Source organism: Symsagittifera roscoffensis, chromosome 3, assembly GCF_963678635.1.
Source record: "Symsagittifera roscoffensis chromosome 3, txSymRosc1.1, whole genome shotgun sequence".
NCBI lineage: Eukaryota > Metazoa > Xenacoelomorpha > Acoela > Convolutidae > Symsagittifera > Symsagittifera roscoffensis.
Window position 1 is genome coordinate 61,103,456 of NC_087064.1, and position 18,730 is coordinate 61,122,185.

The 18,730-nt window shown below is 32.1% G+C and overlaps 1 protein-coding gene across 1 annotated transcript in view; it reads left to right on the top strand.

Annotated features, from left to right (window-relative positions):
* The window catches only part of LOC134842481 (Fanconi anemia group I protein homolog), a 77,725-nt gene that overhangs the window by 50,562 nt on the left and 8,433 nt on the right, over window positions 1–18,730 (top strand). Inside the window, exon 14 of the mRNA XM_063858843.1 lies at window positions 4,776–5,031. Within this exon, the coding sequence (XP_063714913.1) occupies window positions 4,776–5,031 (256 nt within the window). The remainder of the gene's footprint in view (window positions 1–4,775; window positions 5,032–18,730) is intronic.

An 18,730-nucleotide genomic window follows, 5' to 3' on the forward strand; every position in this document is an offset into this window, starting at 1 on the left:
CGGTTCGGTTTATTAAATACCTGGAAATGTTTCAACGTTTCATAGCTTGTAAAGCTTGCTTAGAAAAATTTAAACTTTTCGCAAACCGATTCAGACTTTGAAATAACTTGAAACTGATCGACGTTTCATGGCTTTTACAGCTTGCTTACAAAAGCTGAAAATTTTCGCGAACCAATTCAGTCTATGAAATAACTTGAAATTATTTAAAGTTTCACAGCTTGATGAAAAGCTAGCTCAGAAAAACAACCTTTTCGCGAATTACTCATTCTATGAAACAACATGAAATAATTCAAAGTTTCATAGCTTTAAAAGCTTGCTTTGAAAAATTTAAACTTTTCGCAAATCGAGTCAGTCTATGAATTTACTTGGAATTTTTTTTTTACAGTTTCGTGGTTTTCAAAGTTTCGAATAGCTTGCTTAAACAATTTTTTTGAGAACCGATTTGTTTCATTAATTATCTTGAATTATGTCAAAGTTTCAGCTTGACTTGCTTGCTTTGGAAAACTGTAACTTTTGGCAAAAACGATTGGGTCTAAGAAATAGCAGGGATTTTTTTGAAGTTCCTTGATCCATTAGCTCGCTCAAAAAAATAACTAAAAAACTTATAAAAAACCTGGAAATCACATAAAAGGTTTCACCAGAAAAACAGTTTGCCATCGGGTTCACTTTTTGAATAAACTTGATTTATTTAAAGTTTAACAGCTTAATCAGCTTCCTTAAAAAATTATTTTTTTGCGATTTTTTTAGTCTATAAAGTAACTGGAAATAACTTAAAGTGTCATATTTTAATAGTTTGCTTCGAAAAACTTATAACTTTTCTGAATCAAATCAGTGTATGCAATAGCTTAGAAATGTATAAAAGTTTCTTGTTTTAAATAGCTTCCGTAGAAAAACTTGAACCCTTGGCGAACCCGTTGGCTCTGTGAAGTAACTTGAAATGTTTCATTTCATAGCTTGAATAGCTTGTTGAGGAACTACTTTTTTGCCAAGCTTGCCTAGAAAAACTTAAATCTTTTGCTTATTGATTCGCTCTATGAAACAGCTTGAAATATTTCACTGTTTTATTGCTTGAATAGTTTCCATATGAAAACCTTAAGTTGCGTCATCCGATTTGCTTCATGAAACATTTTGAAATATTTTGAAACATGTTTTATAGGTTGAATAGCTTGCTTAGAAAAACTTCATTTTTTCGGGAATCGATTCGTTCTATGAAACCTTAAATTTTTCAAACCGATTCACGGTATGGCCTTACTCGAAATTGTTCTAAGTTTTTTTTCTGGGATAACTTGATCAGAACAGCAACTATTTTTTAATGAATCATTTAATTATTGGAGACGGGCTTACTAGTTATTATATTAATCGAATTACATGTTTTTCGTAGTCACATTTACGAATCATTCAGAGCCATCATCGAATCTACGAAATTCTTGAATATTCTAGAATCTTTTTATGAGAAAAGTCCGGAACTCTATAATAACGATGAACTTGTTTCAACTGTAGACTGTACCCGCCCACTTTTTGTCCAAAATTTTGCGTCAACGAATTTATTTCAGTCTGAAACAAATTAATTAAAAGCACCAACCCCCAGGCTCTGAAAAACTAACTTTTCCCAAAGCGATTCGTGGTTTGAATTAGCTTGAAATACTTCAAATTTTCATAGCTCGAATAGCTTGCTTTGAAAAATATAAAGCTTTCGCGAAATTATTCAGTCAACAAAATAACTTAAAATGTTTCAAACTTTCATCGAAACATCTTGGAACTTTTCAAAGATTCATAGCTGAAATTTTTTTTAGAAATACTCGAGTTTTTCGCCATCCTGTGAAAAATTTAAGTGTTTCGATGAAAACCTTTCCAGCTATGAATTGGTTTAAGAATTACCTTAAATAATTCATAGCTTGAATAGTTTGCTTAGAAAACCCCTAATGTTTTCGCCACTTGATACGCTCTATGAAACAACTCAGAGTTTTTCAAAGTTCTATTGCTTGAATAGCTTGCCAAAAAAAACATAACTTTTCCGTGAACTGATTAGCTGTATGAAACAACGGGAATTGTTTCAAAGTTTCATCGCTGAAATAGCTTAAATTTTCATCAACTGATTCGCTCTATGAACGCAGCGCAATGCTTGAAAGCGATCAATGACCTCAACATTTAAGAAAATCTTCTGAATCTAGAATATTCTGGAATTTCTCAGTCAAAATCAAGTTAAAACTTCAGATTTTTCAACATAAGCTGGAATATAAAAAAATTTTTGGGAAAAAGTTCGAAACTAAACAAGATGATTTCGATTTAACTTCAAGGCTAGAAAGCACCTGCCATTGTTTTTCCAAAATTTTGCCTTTCAAGATTCAGTCCAGACAGAAACGAATCAGCTAAACACACCAACCACCATGCTTAGAAAAATTTTTGGCAAACGAATTTGCGCAATGAAATCACTTAAAAAATTTCATTTTTTCGTCGCTGAAATAGCTTATTAAAGAAACTCATTTTTCTCAAATTGTTGTGATCTATGTACGAACTTGAAATGTTTGAAACTTTCATAGCTTGAATAGCTTGCTGAAGACATGAGTTTTTTGCGAATCTATTTTGTCTATGCAATAACTTCAATTATTTACTTCAATCGCTTGAAAACTATAACTTCAACTCCATAGCTTGAAAGCTTGCTTAAAAAACTGAATTTGTCGGGAACCGATCCGCTTCATGAAACAACATGAATGTTTTCAAAATTTTGTTACCATGATAAGCTTGCCTACAAAAAACTTCTCTGAAACAACTTGAAGTATCTCAAAAACACATTTATTGAATAGCCTGCATAAGAAAGGATTAACTCTTGCAAAAGCACTTTGCCCTATGAAATAATTTCAAATGTTTCGAAGCTTCATCGCTTGAGTAGCTTGCATAGGAAGTTTTTAAGTTTTCGTGAAACCATTTGGCTTAAGAAACAAATAAGAACATTTTGTCATCTAAAGTTCATTGCTCGATTAGCTTCCTCAGAAAAAAAAATTCTTGGAACGGTTCGGCCTAACAAGTTTCATCGCTTGAATGGTTTCTATAAAAAACCTTCAAATTTTGCTATCCGATTTTTTTATGAATTAACTTAAAAAGTTTGAAGGCTTGCGTAGGGAAACTTAAGTTTCTCGGATTTTTTTTTGTCTAAATAACAATTTTCAAAATTCCATCGCTTGATTAGCTTATTAAAAAAATTGAAATGTTAAAATTTGTTAGTTTGATTGTCTTGCTTAAGAAAAATTTGTTTTTCTCGAACCGATTTGCTCTATTAAACAACTTGAAAAATTTCAAAGTTTTTTTTCACTTGAAAGGCTTCAATAGAAAAACAAGAGAGAAACTTTTCGCCATCCGATTCCCTTCGAGCTTGAATTGCTTGCCGATGATGAACTATCTCCATATCTTGAATTGCTTGCCTATGATGAACGATCTTTTCGCGAACCGATTTGGGCTATGAAATAACTCGAAATATTTCAAATTTTCATCGGTTGAATGGCTCCAGTTAAAAAACGAAAATTTTTGGCATCCGGTTCCCTGCGTGAAATAACTTCAGAAAGTTCAAAGTTTCGTTCCTTGAATAGCTTGCTTGAGGAAAACTGACTTTTCGCGAACTGATTCAGTCTATGAAATAACTTGAAATAATTCAACGTTTTTTCGGTTGAATGACTCCAATTGAAAAAAGAATACTTTTCGCCATCTGAATCCCTTCGTGAAATAACATGAAAAACGTTTTCAATTTTGACGGACTCAATCGCTTCCTGAAATAACTTGATATTTTTCAGTTATCTAAGCTGTAATAGCTTGCTTGCAAAAACTTTGCATGGCTTGAATAGCTTGCTTAAGGAAAATAATTTCCCGCGAATTTTTTTGGTCTATAACTTAACTTGAAATAGTTCACAGTTTCATAGCTTGAATTGCTTTGGTAGGAAAACTTAAACTTCTCGGAAAAAAGCTTGATCTGAACAAAAAATTTTTGCGAGCCGATTGATCATCGGAGACACGCTTGCTAGTATGATTAATTTGAATTTTTTGGCTAATTTCTGAATTTCATGATCTTTCTATACTAGTTATTGGCGTTTTCATAAAATTTAAGCCTCCAAATGATGTTTAGGAAAGTTGAAGAATAAAACACGGTTGAAGGCGTTTTTCATTTTTATTATTTATGAATTTCAAAAACCGGCTGATATTATAAACGGATGCCAATCATAAGTGTTGCATTGTCATAAATAGTGCTTGTGATGGACTAAAAATGCGTAAGGTTTTGAAAACAATGTTTTACAGATGATAAAATAGTGTTTTGAGGTGCTTGTAAAGTTAAATTTCGGTTTGAATTACCTCGGCTTGGAGTTCCGTCGTCTTGTTGTCCTAGACCCTGATAGAGGATGCAGTTTAACCGCCGGTTGTTCGGTTGTTCAGAAGTCAATTGTCATGATTTAAATTGATATGATTAACCAACAAAAATTATGAATGAGGCTTATGTTAATTGACAGTATAAAATTTCTTGGATCAAGTTAACATCCCCCCACCAAGCTGCTTTGGAAGGAGAGGGGTCCAGGATGTTGCTAACGTGATCCAATATCTTTTTCATTATACGAAAAAGTTCTTAAGCAGTGTAAACTGCGCGATTGTTGTAAATGCATATTTTATACGGAATCAATTTTCAAAGTTAATACGTGGCTAGCGGCAAATTCTTCAGGATTATACCGCTGATCATTCTTTTTAGTAACAGCTTCAATGTTCAAATGGTTGTGAGAAATTGTAATTGTTTTTAGTTCAAATGAAGTGGCGACAATTTCAAGAAAGAAGCCGAAAAAAAACGTAGCTGCAGCAACTCAGCAGCCATTGGGTGACATCTCGGACCGAGCAGTGAATGATGCACAGACTGAACTTGACCTTGACCAGGACACTGCTGAACAGATTGTGGGAAACGACAGAGGGAAAGCGAAAGTAGGCAAGGAGACGAAGAATATCCCACAGCTGGTGTACGCCATGGAACAGATGGAGGTGACAACATTCAAGTTATGCAAAGTTAGTACACTAGTTATGGTCTCATTCCGTCATTAGCACTTAAAGGTGTGATACCCGTAAAACGTTTTCGAACCCGCAAATCTGATTGAAAATCTATTTTGATGTAGTCTTAATGCAATGAAACCTGGCATGGTGAACAAACTAACTATATTGGAAACAGATTTTTTCTTCTTATTTACATCGTTATATGACGCACTTTGCATAATCACACAAAAAAGCAACTCTGAAAACGGAAATTTAGAAATGTGGCGGAGAGTAGAAAAGGGCATTTTTTAAATTTGCTTATATGAATTTATAGGTAGGGGCATAACGGATAAGAGCCAATTCGAATTTCGGGGTCGTAGTTTTGCCATGAACAATTTTTTCTATAAATTTCTTTTTCGAGTATTTATTATCTGAATACCTTGATAATTGTTGAATACCTTGATAATTGTTGTAAGTTTTTCTCTGAAATCAGCTATGCTATAATGAGTCGATAGCTTTTGCTAGCAATGGATCATATCGTTATCTGATTCGAATATAGTGCTGATTTAAATTATCCAGATGAAACACAAAACTTGAAATTTTAAACGCATTTTTCTCAAATTAAATTGGCATTAGGTCAAAAATGATGAAGACAAAACTTGCTTAAAGACTAGCAGAATTAGTATTGTTCAATTTAATTTGCGGAATTCGGGCCCAAAATTTACCTCAAAAACGGATAATTTATGGCTTTTTCAGTCATCAAAAATTACTCTATTACTATCGGGTCAATTACTGCAAAAACTATATCAACGTGAGCCTCTTGTGTAGCCCAAAAAAGTTTAACAAGGTATAATCTTCAAAAAAACTGTGCGAAACGTTTTAAATTATTTTTTATATAAAATATTGGTGTTTTAAATAGTAAAAAAAGGCATTTTTGGCGATAGCGTATTTGTTGATTGACTGAAAAAGCCAAAAAACGATCAATTTTTGGGGTGCGATTTTGGGCCTGAAATTCGCTTAACAATTTGTTCCAAATTAATTCTGCAAAAATTTGAAGTAAGTTTTGTTTTTTTTACACTTTTTATCTTCATTTTTTCCAACCTCATTCGCAAATATTGGTGCCACTTTCAAGGCACCTTTACAGCTTTTTGATAGCATGTGCTTTGACATTCGAATAGTAATAACACTGTTGATGCATTTTTAATTCATCAAATGAACCGAAAAAGAGCTATTTAGTTCAAACAACATCACAATAATAAAAACTCAATATATCTCGCAATTTTTTGAACTGCATAATTTAGACATAATGTGGCTTTTTGCATTGCGATTTGTTACATGGAAAGTTACTGTGGACGCCTTCAGCTTGTTATATTCCAAATTACTACTTGCAATTTGAGTCTATTTATATTTGGTACCACTTTTGCTGAATGGCATGGCAGGCAATTTATTAGCAAATGCAGCTGATTTATTCGTGACTAGTTTTTGTCGGTTGTTAAGCTTCCGTGGCTGAGGGTATAGTGCGTTAGACTCAAATTCTCTTGATTACAGTAGGCCGCAGATTCGAATCCTACACGTAGCCGAGTTTTGCTAATTACAGGGTCATTTTTACTTTTTCTTGTTTCACTTGATAGCTTTTTTTTGGTCCTGTTCTCGCAAGCGATTGCGAAGCGCAGCTTCGCTTTGTGTCATAACTAATTCATAAAAAAATTGTTTAGACTTTTTTTATTAGATGAATCGAGCCAATTAAAAACATTAATAATGCTACGGGCTTATTTTTCATAGTTTTCACCTAAAGCAAGAAAAAAGTTGGAAATCGTATGTTTTCACTTGCGAGAGCAAATGACTTAAAATCGGAAACTAGTTATTTTCCCCCCTGAACAACTTTTCTTTCTCATACCTGCTTCATTTATGCTGACTTGCTCAGTTTCTGGAATTTTAAAATAAAACTACTACCTAGTGTATATGAGGTAGTTTTTAATTTTGTCAATTATGTGTATCAAAAAAGTTTTTTTTTGAATTTGTGTCGGCTGAGTTTCCGTTTTTTTTCAACTGCAATCAATATGATCTGATACGCTTTTGAATAGTTTCGTTTCAAAACTTGGGTTTGTTAATTGGAACAGCCCATGGTTGATAAAAACCGTTATTTTAAAAATGTATGGGATTTGTTTAAAAAAAAACATTTAAATTTTTTTTTAGTTGATCAGAACTTTTTTTTTTCGTTCTTCAAAATTTTAGTTTTTCTCAAAAACTACCTTGCCAACTTTCACAAAAATTTTTTTCTAAAAAGTGGTGTCTTCCGGCATCCCCTACTCTGTTTCAATCCTACTCCAGTATCTACAGCCTTCAAAAATTGTGTGAGAGAAGTTTTCGACCCAATTTTTTGTTTTTTGGAATTTTTTTATTCTCCAAAACTACCGAATCAAGTTTAAGATTTTGGGCTCAATGGAAGGCGCGAGTTGTGGGAAGCTTTCTGCACAAGCGGCTACGCCCAAATTTTTCTACACGAAAAGTTTTGACCCTCAGAAAAGTCAAGTTACTATTTTTGACAGTTTTTTTTTCAAAGTTGGCCCTCTGGACCTGATTTTTTGATCGTTTCTGCGTTTTTGAATTTTTTCAAATTTTATAAGCGACCCGCTTAATCGGATTGCTCCTAAAATTTCTCAGACAAAAAATTGTGGCTTGCGGAAAGTCGAGTTTTTGAACTTTTGGCCGTTTTTTGCAAACTCCGATTTTACTCGAAAATTACCCGGCCACATCTCAGATTTGTGATTTAATGGAAAAAACATTTTGTGAGCTTCATCGCTGCATAAGCCTGTACGCCATTTTGTTGTCGAAAAAAGTTTTAACATTCGGAAAAGTCAAAGTTGATTATGTTGGGACGGTTTTCGGAATGTTTTTGTTTTTATTAATAATTACCCTACCAAACATGAGATTAAGGATTAAATCGAGCAAACCGGTTTTAAAGTTTTTCCGGTAGAAGCGTAGACTCCCAACTTTTTATAAGAAAACATGTCATGTCCTTGGAAACTTCCAGATTCTGACGTTTTCACTGTTTTCCAAATTTTTCAAAAAGTTTTTCACTTCTCGAAAACTACCCGGAAAGATTTCAGGTTCAATCGCAAAAACAGGTTATAGGATTCTTCTCGTTAAAAGTGGCTTCGCAGTCACGGGTTCGATCAGAAAAACAAGTTGTGGGAAAAGTAATCTACCTACCCAATTTCATTTTGAGTTTATTTGTAAGAACGGGTAATCTCCCTAACACAAGCGACTAATCAATATTTTTTGGTAGAGAAACAAATGACGTTTTGGGTTTTTGAAATTTTTCAAAAAAATATAACACATTCCATTCCACATCATTAAAACTTATTCTAAAAATATCAAACAAGTATCTCAAGCTTTTGCTTGGCTCCTAGTCTTTACCAACTTTGATTTTTTTTAGTTTTTTTAGTTAAACGGGTTCGGCTTATATTTTATTGGCTTAGTCAACTTACCTTTCGTAGTTTTGAGGGCAAGTTTTTAAATGCTCATGCTTTTTTTCAGGAGGGATGGTTCTTAAAAATTTTGATTATAAATTTTTATAGCTTGAATTTTTTAAACTAGTTTCGTTTTCCGTAGATATAGTTTTTTGACTAATTTTTTCAGCTTAATTTTTCAAAAAAATGACTGCACTCTTTTTTTTTCTATCAGCATCTTGTAATTCAATGTTTTTATTATATCGCAAAGGGTGCGAAGCTCCGCTCCGCCTCTGTGTTTAATTTGCGTTTTTTTAATAATAAGCGCAGTGTGAACCTTCTGTGTTACTTGCACAAGGCATACTAAGATTTTTCTGATCTCTTTTAATTTTACAAGAAAAAACACTGGAATAATGATACCTGCACGTTAATCAACGAGAATTTATTTTCAATTTAAGAACTAATACAATAAAATTGAACAAAAATGTGAAGACTGTAAAATTTTTGGCGTCATAGAAACTTAAGTGATAATTTTGATTGTTTTTAGGTGAAGGTTTTGATGATATAATCTTTTGTCCTGTTATTTTCTCAATTTTGCAACGCAACAAAACTGGATTCAGGCGTTAAGATGGCGACTGCCACCTATGCTCCCCCTCCCGAAGTTCGACCCTCTGACCGACCAGAGGGTTCCGTTTTGAAAATTTTTAACGACATCCGTTTTCGGCTGACCGGCCCTAAAATTTTTCTCAATGGGCTTTTCGCGTCAATAGATACTAATTTTAAGAGGTTTGTGCGCTGAAAAATACATCGGTGCTTTGGTCGCTCAGCTCAAAAATTTTATTTGGTCGTTCAATATGATTTTTTTTTGCGTTTTAAGTTATGTTTCTCAGTTTCTTCTCAATTTGATTTTCCAAACGGAAAAATTCGATCTCCCAGCATGAGAGTGCAAATGATGCAAAAAAACGGGTTCGGTTTTTGGTTATAAAGTCGATTTTAATTTCAATGGTCGATTTCAGCGAGATTTTTCTTAAATATTGATCCAATTTAATCGCGTTGGTTTGGGATCATCAAAATAGTGTCAATCAATATTCTTGTAACTCAAAGAGTTTTAAGGTAATTCATTTTTGCTTTGGAACTCAAAAGCTGAAATTTAAACAAAAAGTCCTTCGTTTTTTAATTTTTTAAGTTCATTGACTGTTCTGTCACTCTCTTTTGACCATGTTTATTAAAGCGAACCTCCTCTTGTTAAATTTTTGATGTCTGATTATATTTTACTAGGTAACTTTCAAACAGCGTGTTAAGTAGCTGGCTATTTTTAGACATTTTTCTCCACCGATCAAGTTTTATGCCGCCCTGATTTATTACACATGAAAGCTAGTAAATATAGAGTTAATTTTAAAATCCACTTTTTTTTCACCCCAACTGTCAAGTAAAAGTGCTCATTTAGTGGCACTTTTGCTGCATAATTTTGGCAATTTAACAGCATCTGTTCTGTTTGCTTTATTGGTGGCTAGTCTTTGCCTTTCATCAAACGACCATATGGCTCTTGGAAGGAGGCGAGGCTCGAACTCTCTAGCTCGGGGGTTCGATTCCGGCCTATAGCTTTTTGAGAAAATGAAAGCAAATTACACTCTCCTTACGAAACTTTTAATGGTGCAAAAATTGTGAATGACCTTTTTTTTCGAACATGGTTTCTAATTTTCAGAAATCCTAGCGGAATAAAAAAGTTCTCCAAATTGGGTTAGTTTCATAACAAAAGTGTCATTCATAAAAGATTTTATAACATAATTCAATTTTTTTATACTCCAAATTCCTTTTTTGTCTTCGGTTTCTTTGAGTTCATTGACTCACTTAATTCTTCCTACATTTTAAACGTTGTTACGCTTACGATTAGCATGTGTTATCAAACTTAATTATAGACTTCTTGTGGGTTAACAACTTGTTTAACAGAATCCCTTGAGTCACTTGTATCTTGGTTCATATTGAATTCAAACTTCGAGACATTGCCGGGCAACTTAGCGTGGTGGTAATGAGTATGCCTCGGACGGCAAAGGTCTTGAGTTCAAATCTGACCACGACCTTTTTTTTCAAATTGGAACTATTCTGTTCCAAATAAAATTGTCGGCTTATCTGTTGTCGGCCTAGTTGTCACGTCTTGAAATCTTTTTTTTTGCTGCGCGCATTTATCTTTAATGGTGCTTGTAGTGTTTGATTTAATTCTAAAATTTGTAAATTCATTTGCCTTAACTTCGTATTTCCTTCTTAGTTTTTTTGTTTCGCTTAAAAAAATTCCTCGGCCCAAATCATTTTGGCCTGTTTTTTATCGGCCTAATGACATAATTTTGATAAAGTTTTTGACTTTTCTCGAGAAGTACCCTCCTAATTCTGAGATCTTGTGTGCAATTGAAATTACAGGTCGAGTGAATCCCTTCTTCATCAGCGGCTTCGCCCTATTTAATCACACAAATTTTTGATTAGTTGACAGTTTTCTGGACTTTTCTTGCTAAGAATCCCGCCAAATCTGATATTATAGGTTTAAAAGAATGAGCAAGTTTTTGAAAGCCTGGCTTTTTTTATTGACTATGTCGTTTTGTTAAGAAAAAAGTTATAGCCTTCAAACAAGTCTAAGAGTTGAATCTGACAGTTTGAAACTTCTTGACGCGAAAACTACAGGTCCAATTCTCAGGTTGTGTTTAATCGAGAAACACGATTTTGGGATTATTCTCTGATTAAGCGGCCGCAACTTTCTCGTTGAAGGAAAAAATCATGGATTTGGGAAATCCTTTGGACCGTTTTTAGAAACTTTTTGATTTTTCTTGAAATTCACGCCAAAGTTGCAAAATTTAGTTCAAAGAACCGGTTGCGATAATGTTTCCTGCAGAAACGTGGAGTCCTTATTTTTTTTTGAAGAAAGCTGTTATCTCTTTAGGAAAATTGAATATCTCAAGATTTTTTACTCTTCTCACTTATTTTAGTAGAGAAACAACTAAGGTTTTGGGCAAAGTCCAATTTTTGAAATCACCTTTTTTGTGCCACATCAGTATAGCAGTTGCATTCAATATCAAACACTTATCTCAGCTTTAGCTGGGCCCTAGTTGCTTTTAATCTAGACATACGAAAAATTTGGTTCAGCTAGTTTTTTCAACATTGAAATGTTTTTTTTTCGACATTTGTTTTTTTAGTGTTTGTGTTGTATCGCCTCTGTGTCTTATAATCTTTTTCATTTCATCTTTTTTTGCCTTATTTAGTTTCATACTAAAACGATATAACAGAAAACTAAGACTGAAAAGGCAGAAAAAAATGAAATATTAGATTTTTTTTTTTTCGGTATTTCTCAAATCGTTTCTTTATTTTTGATTTTCTACCTATATCAGTGTTTTCTACCTATATCAGGGGTTAACTTTAATTTGTTGGTCTTCTTGGAGTTCTTTCGGAAGCAGAGAGTAATATTCACTCTCACGCTGTAATACTTGTTAGGGGATACTTGACATCTTTTTCTATAGTTTTTTTTCTGTACCTGGGATGTGAAACATTCATTATCAAAAAATACAGTAAATACTCGTTAGATGATACTTGCCATCTTTCTTATAGTTTTTTAAGTACCTGAGTTATGAAGCATTCACGGCAAAAAATACTGTAAATACCCGTTAGGTGATACTTGACATCTTTTCGTATACTTTTTCGTTACCTGAGTTATGAAGCCTTTACTGTCAAAAATACTGTAAATACTCGTTAGTTGACAATTGACATCTTTCATTATAGTTTTTTATTTCAGTACCTGAGTTATAGAGCATTCACTGTCAAACAATACGCAAATATTTTTGTTAGGTGATACTTAAAATCTTTCTCTATATATATTTTTTAATTCTCTGAAGCATTCTCTGTGAAGCTTCACATGTGAAGCATACTCGTTAGGTGATGCTTGACATCTTTCTCTTTGTTTTTTTAGTTCATGAGTTATGAAGTTTTCACTGTCAAAAATTGCTGTAATTACTCGTTAGTTGATACGCGCCATCTTTCTTTATAGTTTTTTTTATTTCGTTACCTGAGTTATGAAGCATTCACAGTCAAAAAATACTGTAAATACTCGTTAATTGATAATCGACATCTTTATAGTTTTTTTATTTCTCTACCTGAGATGTGAAGCGTTCTCTGTCAAAAATTACTGTAAATACACGTTAGGTGATGCTTGACATCTTTCTCTTTGTTTTTTTAGTTCATGAGTTATGAAGTTTTCACTGTCAAAAATTGCTGTAATTACTCGTTAGTTGATACGCGCCATCTTTCTTTATAGTTTTTTTTATTTCGTTACCTGGGTTATGAAGCATTCACAGTAAAAAAAATGCTGTAAATACTCGGTAGGTGATAATTGACATCTTTCTCTATATATTTTTTATTTAAGTACCTGAGCTCTGAAGCATTTACTGTCAAAAATACTGTAAATACTATTTTGGTGATAATTGACATCTTTCTTTATAGTTCTTTTTCAGTACCCGAGTTATAAAGCATTCACTGTCAAAAAATGCTGTAAATGTTCGTTAGTTGATAATCGCCATCTTTCTTTATAGTTTTTTATTTCAGTACCTGAGTTATGAAGCATTCACAGTCAGAAAATACTGTAAACACTCGTTATTTGATAATCGACATCTTTATAGTTTTTTTGTTTCTGTACCTGAGATGTGAAGCGTTCTCTGTCAAAAATTACTGTAAATACTCGTTAGGTGATGCTCGACATCTTTCTCTTTGTTTTTTTTTAGTTCGTGAGTTATGAAGCTTTCACTGTCAAAAATTACTGTAAATATTCGTTAGTTGTTAATCGCCATCTTTCTTTATAGTTTTTTTGTTTCAGTACCTGAGTTATGAAGCATTCACAGTCAAAAAATACTGTAAATACTCGTTAGTTGATAATCGACATCTTTGTAGTTTTTTATTTCAGTACCAGAGTTATAAAGCATTCACAGTCAAAAAAATGCTGTAAATACTCGGTAGGTGATAATTGACATCTTTCTCTATATATTTTTTATTTCAGTACCTGAGTTATGAAGCATTCACAGTCAACATATACTGTTAATATTCGTTAGGTGATACTTGAAATCTTTCTCTTTGTTTTTTTTAGTTCGTGAGTTATGAAGCTTTCACTGTCAAAAATTACTGTAAATATTCGTTAGTTGATAATCGTCATCTTTCTTTATAGTTTTTTGTTTCAGTACCTGAGTTATGAAGCATTCACAGTCAAAAAATACTGTAAATACTCGTTAGTTGATAATCGACATCTTTGTAGTTTTTTATTTCAGTACCTGAGTTATAAAGCATTCACAGTCAAAAAAATGCTGTAAATACTCGGTAGGTGATAATTGACATCTTTCTCTATATATTTTTTATTTCAGTACCTGAGTTATGAAGCATTCACAGTCAACATATACTGTTAATATTCGTTAGGTGATACTTGAAATCTTTCTCTTTGTTTTTTTTTAGTTCGTGAGTTATGAAGCTTTCACTGTCAAAAATTACTGTAAATATTCGTTAGTTGATAATCGCCATCTTTCTTTATAGTTTTTTGTTTCAGTACCTGAGTTATGAAGCATTCACAGTCAAAAATACTGTAAATACTCGTTAGTTGATAATCGACATCTTTGTAGTTTTTTTATTTCAGTACCTGAGTTATGAAGCATTCACAGTCAAAAAATACTGTAAATACTCGTTAGTTGATAATCGACATCTTTGTAGTTTTTTATTTCAGTACCTGAGTTATGAAGCATTCACAGTCAACATATACTGTTAATATTCGTTAGGTGATACTTGAAATCTTTCTCTTTGTTTTTTTTTATTTCAGTACCTGAGTTATGAAGCATTCACAGTCAACATATACTGTAAATATTCGTTAGTTGATAATCGACATCTTTATAGTTTTTTGTTTCAGTACCTGAGTTATGAAGCATTCACAGTCAAAAAATACTGTAAATACTCGTTAGTTGATAATCGACATCTTTGTAGTTTTTTTATTTCAGTACCTGAGTTATGAAGCATTCACAGTCAAAAAATACTGTAAATACTCGTTAGTTGATAATCGACATCTTTGTAGTTTTTTTATTTCAGTACCTGAGTTATGAAGCTTTCACTGTCAAAAATTACTGTAAATATTCGTTAGTTGATAATCGCCATCTTTCTTTATAGTTTTTTGTTTCAGTACCTGAGTTATGAAGCATTCACAGTCAAAAAATACTGTAAATACTCGTTAGTTGATAATCGACATCTTTGTAGTTTTTTATTTCAGTACCTGAGTTATAAAGCATTCACAGTCAAAAAATACTGTAAATACTCGTTAGTTGATAATCGACATCTTTGTAGTTTTTTATTTCAGTACCTGAGTTATGAAGCATTCACAGTCAACATATACTGTTAATATTCGTTAGGTGATACTTGAAATCTTTCTATATAGTTTTTTAATTCTTTACCTGAGCTCTGAAGCATTTACTGTCAAAAATACTGTAAATACTTTTTTGGTGATAATTGACATCTTTCTTTATAGTTCTTTTTCAGTACCCGAGTTATAAAGCATTCGCTGTCAAAAAATACTGTAAATCTTTTTGTTAGGTGATACTGGAAATCTTTCTCTATAGTTTTTAAATTTTGTACCTGAGATGTGCAGCATTCTCTGTCAAAAATTACTGTAAATACTCGTTAGTTGATAGTTTAAATCTTTCTGTATAGTTTTTAAATTCCTTACTTGAGATGTGAAGCATTTACTGTCAAAACATACTGTTAATATTCGTTAGGTGATACTTCAAATCTTTCTATAAAGTTTTTTAATTCTTTACCTGAGCTGTGAAGCATTTACTGTCAAAAATACTGTAAATACTCGTTTGGTGATAATTGACATCTTTCATAATAGTTTTTTTTTCAGTACCCGAGTTATAAAGCATTCACTGTCAAAAAATACTGTAAATACTCGTTTGGTGATAATTGACATCTTTCTTTACAGTTTTTTTTTCATTACCCGAGTCATAAAGCATTCACTGGCAAAAAATGCTGTAAATGATCGTTAGGTGATACTTAAAATCTTTCTCTATAGTTTTTGAATTCCTTACTTGAGATGTGAAGCATCCACTGTCAAAAAAATATTGTAAATACTCGTTAGGTGATGCTTGACATCTTTCTCTTTGTTTTTTTAGTTCATGAGTTATGAAGCTTTCACTGTCAAAAATTACTGTACATTTTCGTTAGTTGATACTCGCCATCTTTCTTTATAGTTTTTTATTTCAGTACCAGAGTTATAAAGCATTCACAGTCAAAAAAATGCTGTAAATACTCGGTAGGTGATAATTGACATCTTTCTCTATATATTTTTTATTTCAGTACCTGAGTTATGAAGCATTCACAGTCAACATATACTGTTAATATTCGTTAGGTGATACTTGAAATCTTTCTCTTTGTTTTTTTTAGTTCGTGAGTTATGAAGCTTTCACTGTTAAAAATTACTGTAAATATTCGTTAGTTGATAATCGCCATCTTTCTTTATAGTTTTTTGTTTCAGTACCTGAGTTATGAAGCATTCACAGTCAAAAAATACTGTAAATACTCGTTAGTTGATAATCGACATCTTTGTAGTTTTTTATTTCAGTACCTGAGTTATAAAGCACTCACAGTCAAAAAAATGCTGTAAATACTCGGTAGGTGATAATTGACATCTTTCTCTATATATTTTTTATTTCAGTACCTGAGTTATGAAGCATTCACAGTCAACATATACTGTTAATATTCGTTAGGTGATACTTGAAATCTTTCTATATAGTTTTTTAATTCTTTACCTGAGCTCTGAAGCATTTACTGTCAAAAATACTGTAAATACTTTTTTGGTGATAATTGACATCTTTCTTTATAGTTCTTTTTCAGTACCCGAGTTATCAAGCATTCGCTGTCAAAAAATACTGTAAATCTTTTTGTTAGGTGATACTGGAAATCTTTCTCTATAGTTTTTAAATTTTGTACCTGAGATGTGCAGCAATCTCTGTCAAAAATTACTGTAAATACTCGTTAGTTGATACTTTAAATCTTTCTGTATAGTTTTTAAATTCCTTACTTGAGATGTGAAGCATTTACTGTCAAAACATACTGTTAATATTCGTTAGGTGATACTTCAAATCTTTCTATAAAGTTTTTTAATTCTTTACCTGAGCTGTGAAGCATTTACTGTCAAAAATACTGTAAATACTTGTTTGGTGATAATTGACATCTTTCTTAATAGTTTTTTTTTCAGTACCCGAGTTATAAAGCATTCACTGTCAAAAAATACTGTAAATACTCGTTTGGTGATAATTGACATCTTTCTTTACAGTTTTTTTTTCATTACCCGAGTCATAAAGCATTCACTGGCAAAAAATGCTGTAAATGATCGTTAGGTGATACTTAAAATCTTTCTCTATAGTTTTTGAATTCCTTACTTGAGATGTGAAGCATCCACTGTCAAAAAAATATTGTAGATACTCGTTTGGTGATAATTGACATCTTTCTCTATAGTTTCTTGTTTCGTATTTCAATGCCTGAGTTATGAAGCATTCACAGTCAAAAAAATACTGTAAATACTCGTTAGTTGATACTTGACATCTTTCGATATAGTTTTTTGTTTCATTACCTGAGTTTTGAAGCATTTACTGTCAAAAAAAATATTGTAAATACTCGTTAGTTGATAATTGATATCTTTCTCTATAGTTTCTTATTTCAATTCCTGAGTTATGAAGCATTCACAGTCAAAAAAATACTGTAGATACTCGTTAGTTGATACTTGACATCTTTCTATATAATTTTTTGTTTCATTACCTGAGTTATGAAGCATTTACCGTCAAAAATACTGTAAATACTCGATGGTTGATACTCGCCATTTTTCTTTATGATTTTTCATTTCAGTACCTGAGTTATGAAGCATTCACAGTCAAAAAATTCTGTAAATACTCGGTAGGGGATAATTGACATCTTTCTCTATATATTTTTTATTTCAGTACCTGAGTTATGAAGCATTCACAGTCAAGACTTACTGTTAATTTTCGTTAGGTAAAGAATTTAAAAATTATATAGAAAGATTTCAAGTATCACCTGAGCTCTGAAACAATTATTGTCAAAATATACTGTTAATATTCGTTAGGTGATACTTGAAATCTTTCTATATAGTTTTTAAATTATTTATCTGAGCTCTGAAGCATTTACTGTCAAAATACTGTAAATACTCGTTTGGTGATAATTGACATCTTTCTTTATAGTTTTTTTTCAGTACCCGAGTTATAAAGCATACACTGTCAAAAAATGCTGTAAATACTCGTTAGGTGATACTTAAAACCTTTCTCTATAGTTTTTAAATTCCTTACTTGAGCTCTGAAGCATTTACTGTCAAAACATACTGTTAATATTCGTTAGGTGATACTTGAAACCTTTCTATATATTTTTTTAATTCTTTACCTGAGCTCTGAAGCATTTACTGTCAAAAATACTGTAAACACTCGTTTGGTGATAATTGACATCTTTCTTCATAGTTTTTTTTCAGTACCCGAGTTATGAAGCATTCACTGTCAAAAAATGCTGTAAATACTAGTTAGGTGATACTTAAATCTTTCTGTAGGTTTTAAATATCTTACTTGAATTTGAAGCATCCACTGCCGAAACATTTTGCTAATACTCGTTAGGTGATACTTGAAATCTTTCTATTTAGTTTTTTAATTCATTACCTGAGCTCTGAAGCATTTACTGTCAAAAATACTGTAAATACTAGTTTGGTGATAATTGACATCTTTCTTTATAGTTTTTTTTCATTACCCGAGTTTTAAAGCTTTCACTGTCAAAAGTTACTGTAAATACTCGTTAGTTGATACGCGCCATCTTTCTTTATATTTTTTTTTATTTCAGTACCTGAGTTATGAAGCATTCACAGTAAAAAAAAATGCTGTAAATACTCGGTAGGTGATAATTGACATCTTCCTCTATATATTTTTTTGTTTCAGTACTGAAGCATTTACTGTCAAAAAAAATATTGTAAATACTCGTTAGTTGATAATTGATATCTTTCTCTATAGTTTCTTATTTCAATTCCTGAGTTATGAAGCATTCACAGTCAAAAAAATACTGTAGATACTCGTTAGTTGATACTTGACATCTTTCTATATAATTTTTTGTTTCATTACCTGAGTTATGAAGCATTTACCGTCAAAAATACTGTAAATACTCGATGGTTGATACTCGCCATTTTTCTTTATGATTTTTCATTTCAGTACCTGAGTTATGAAGCATTCACAGTC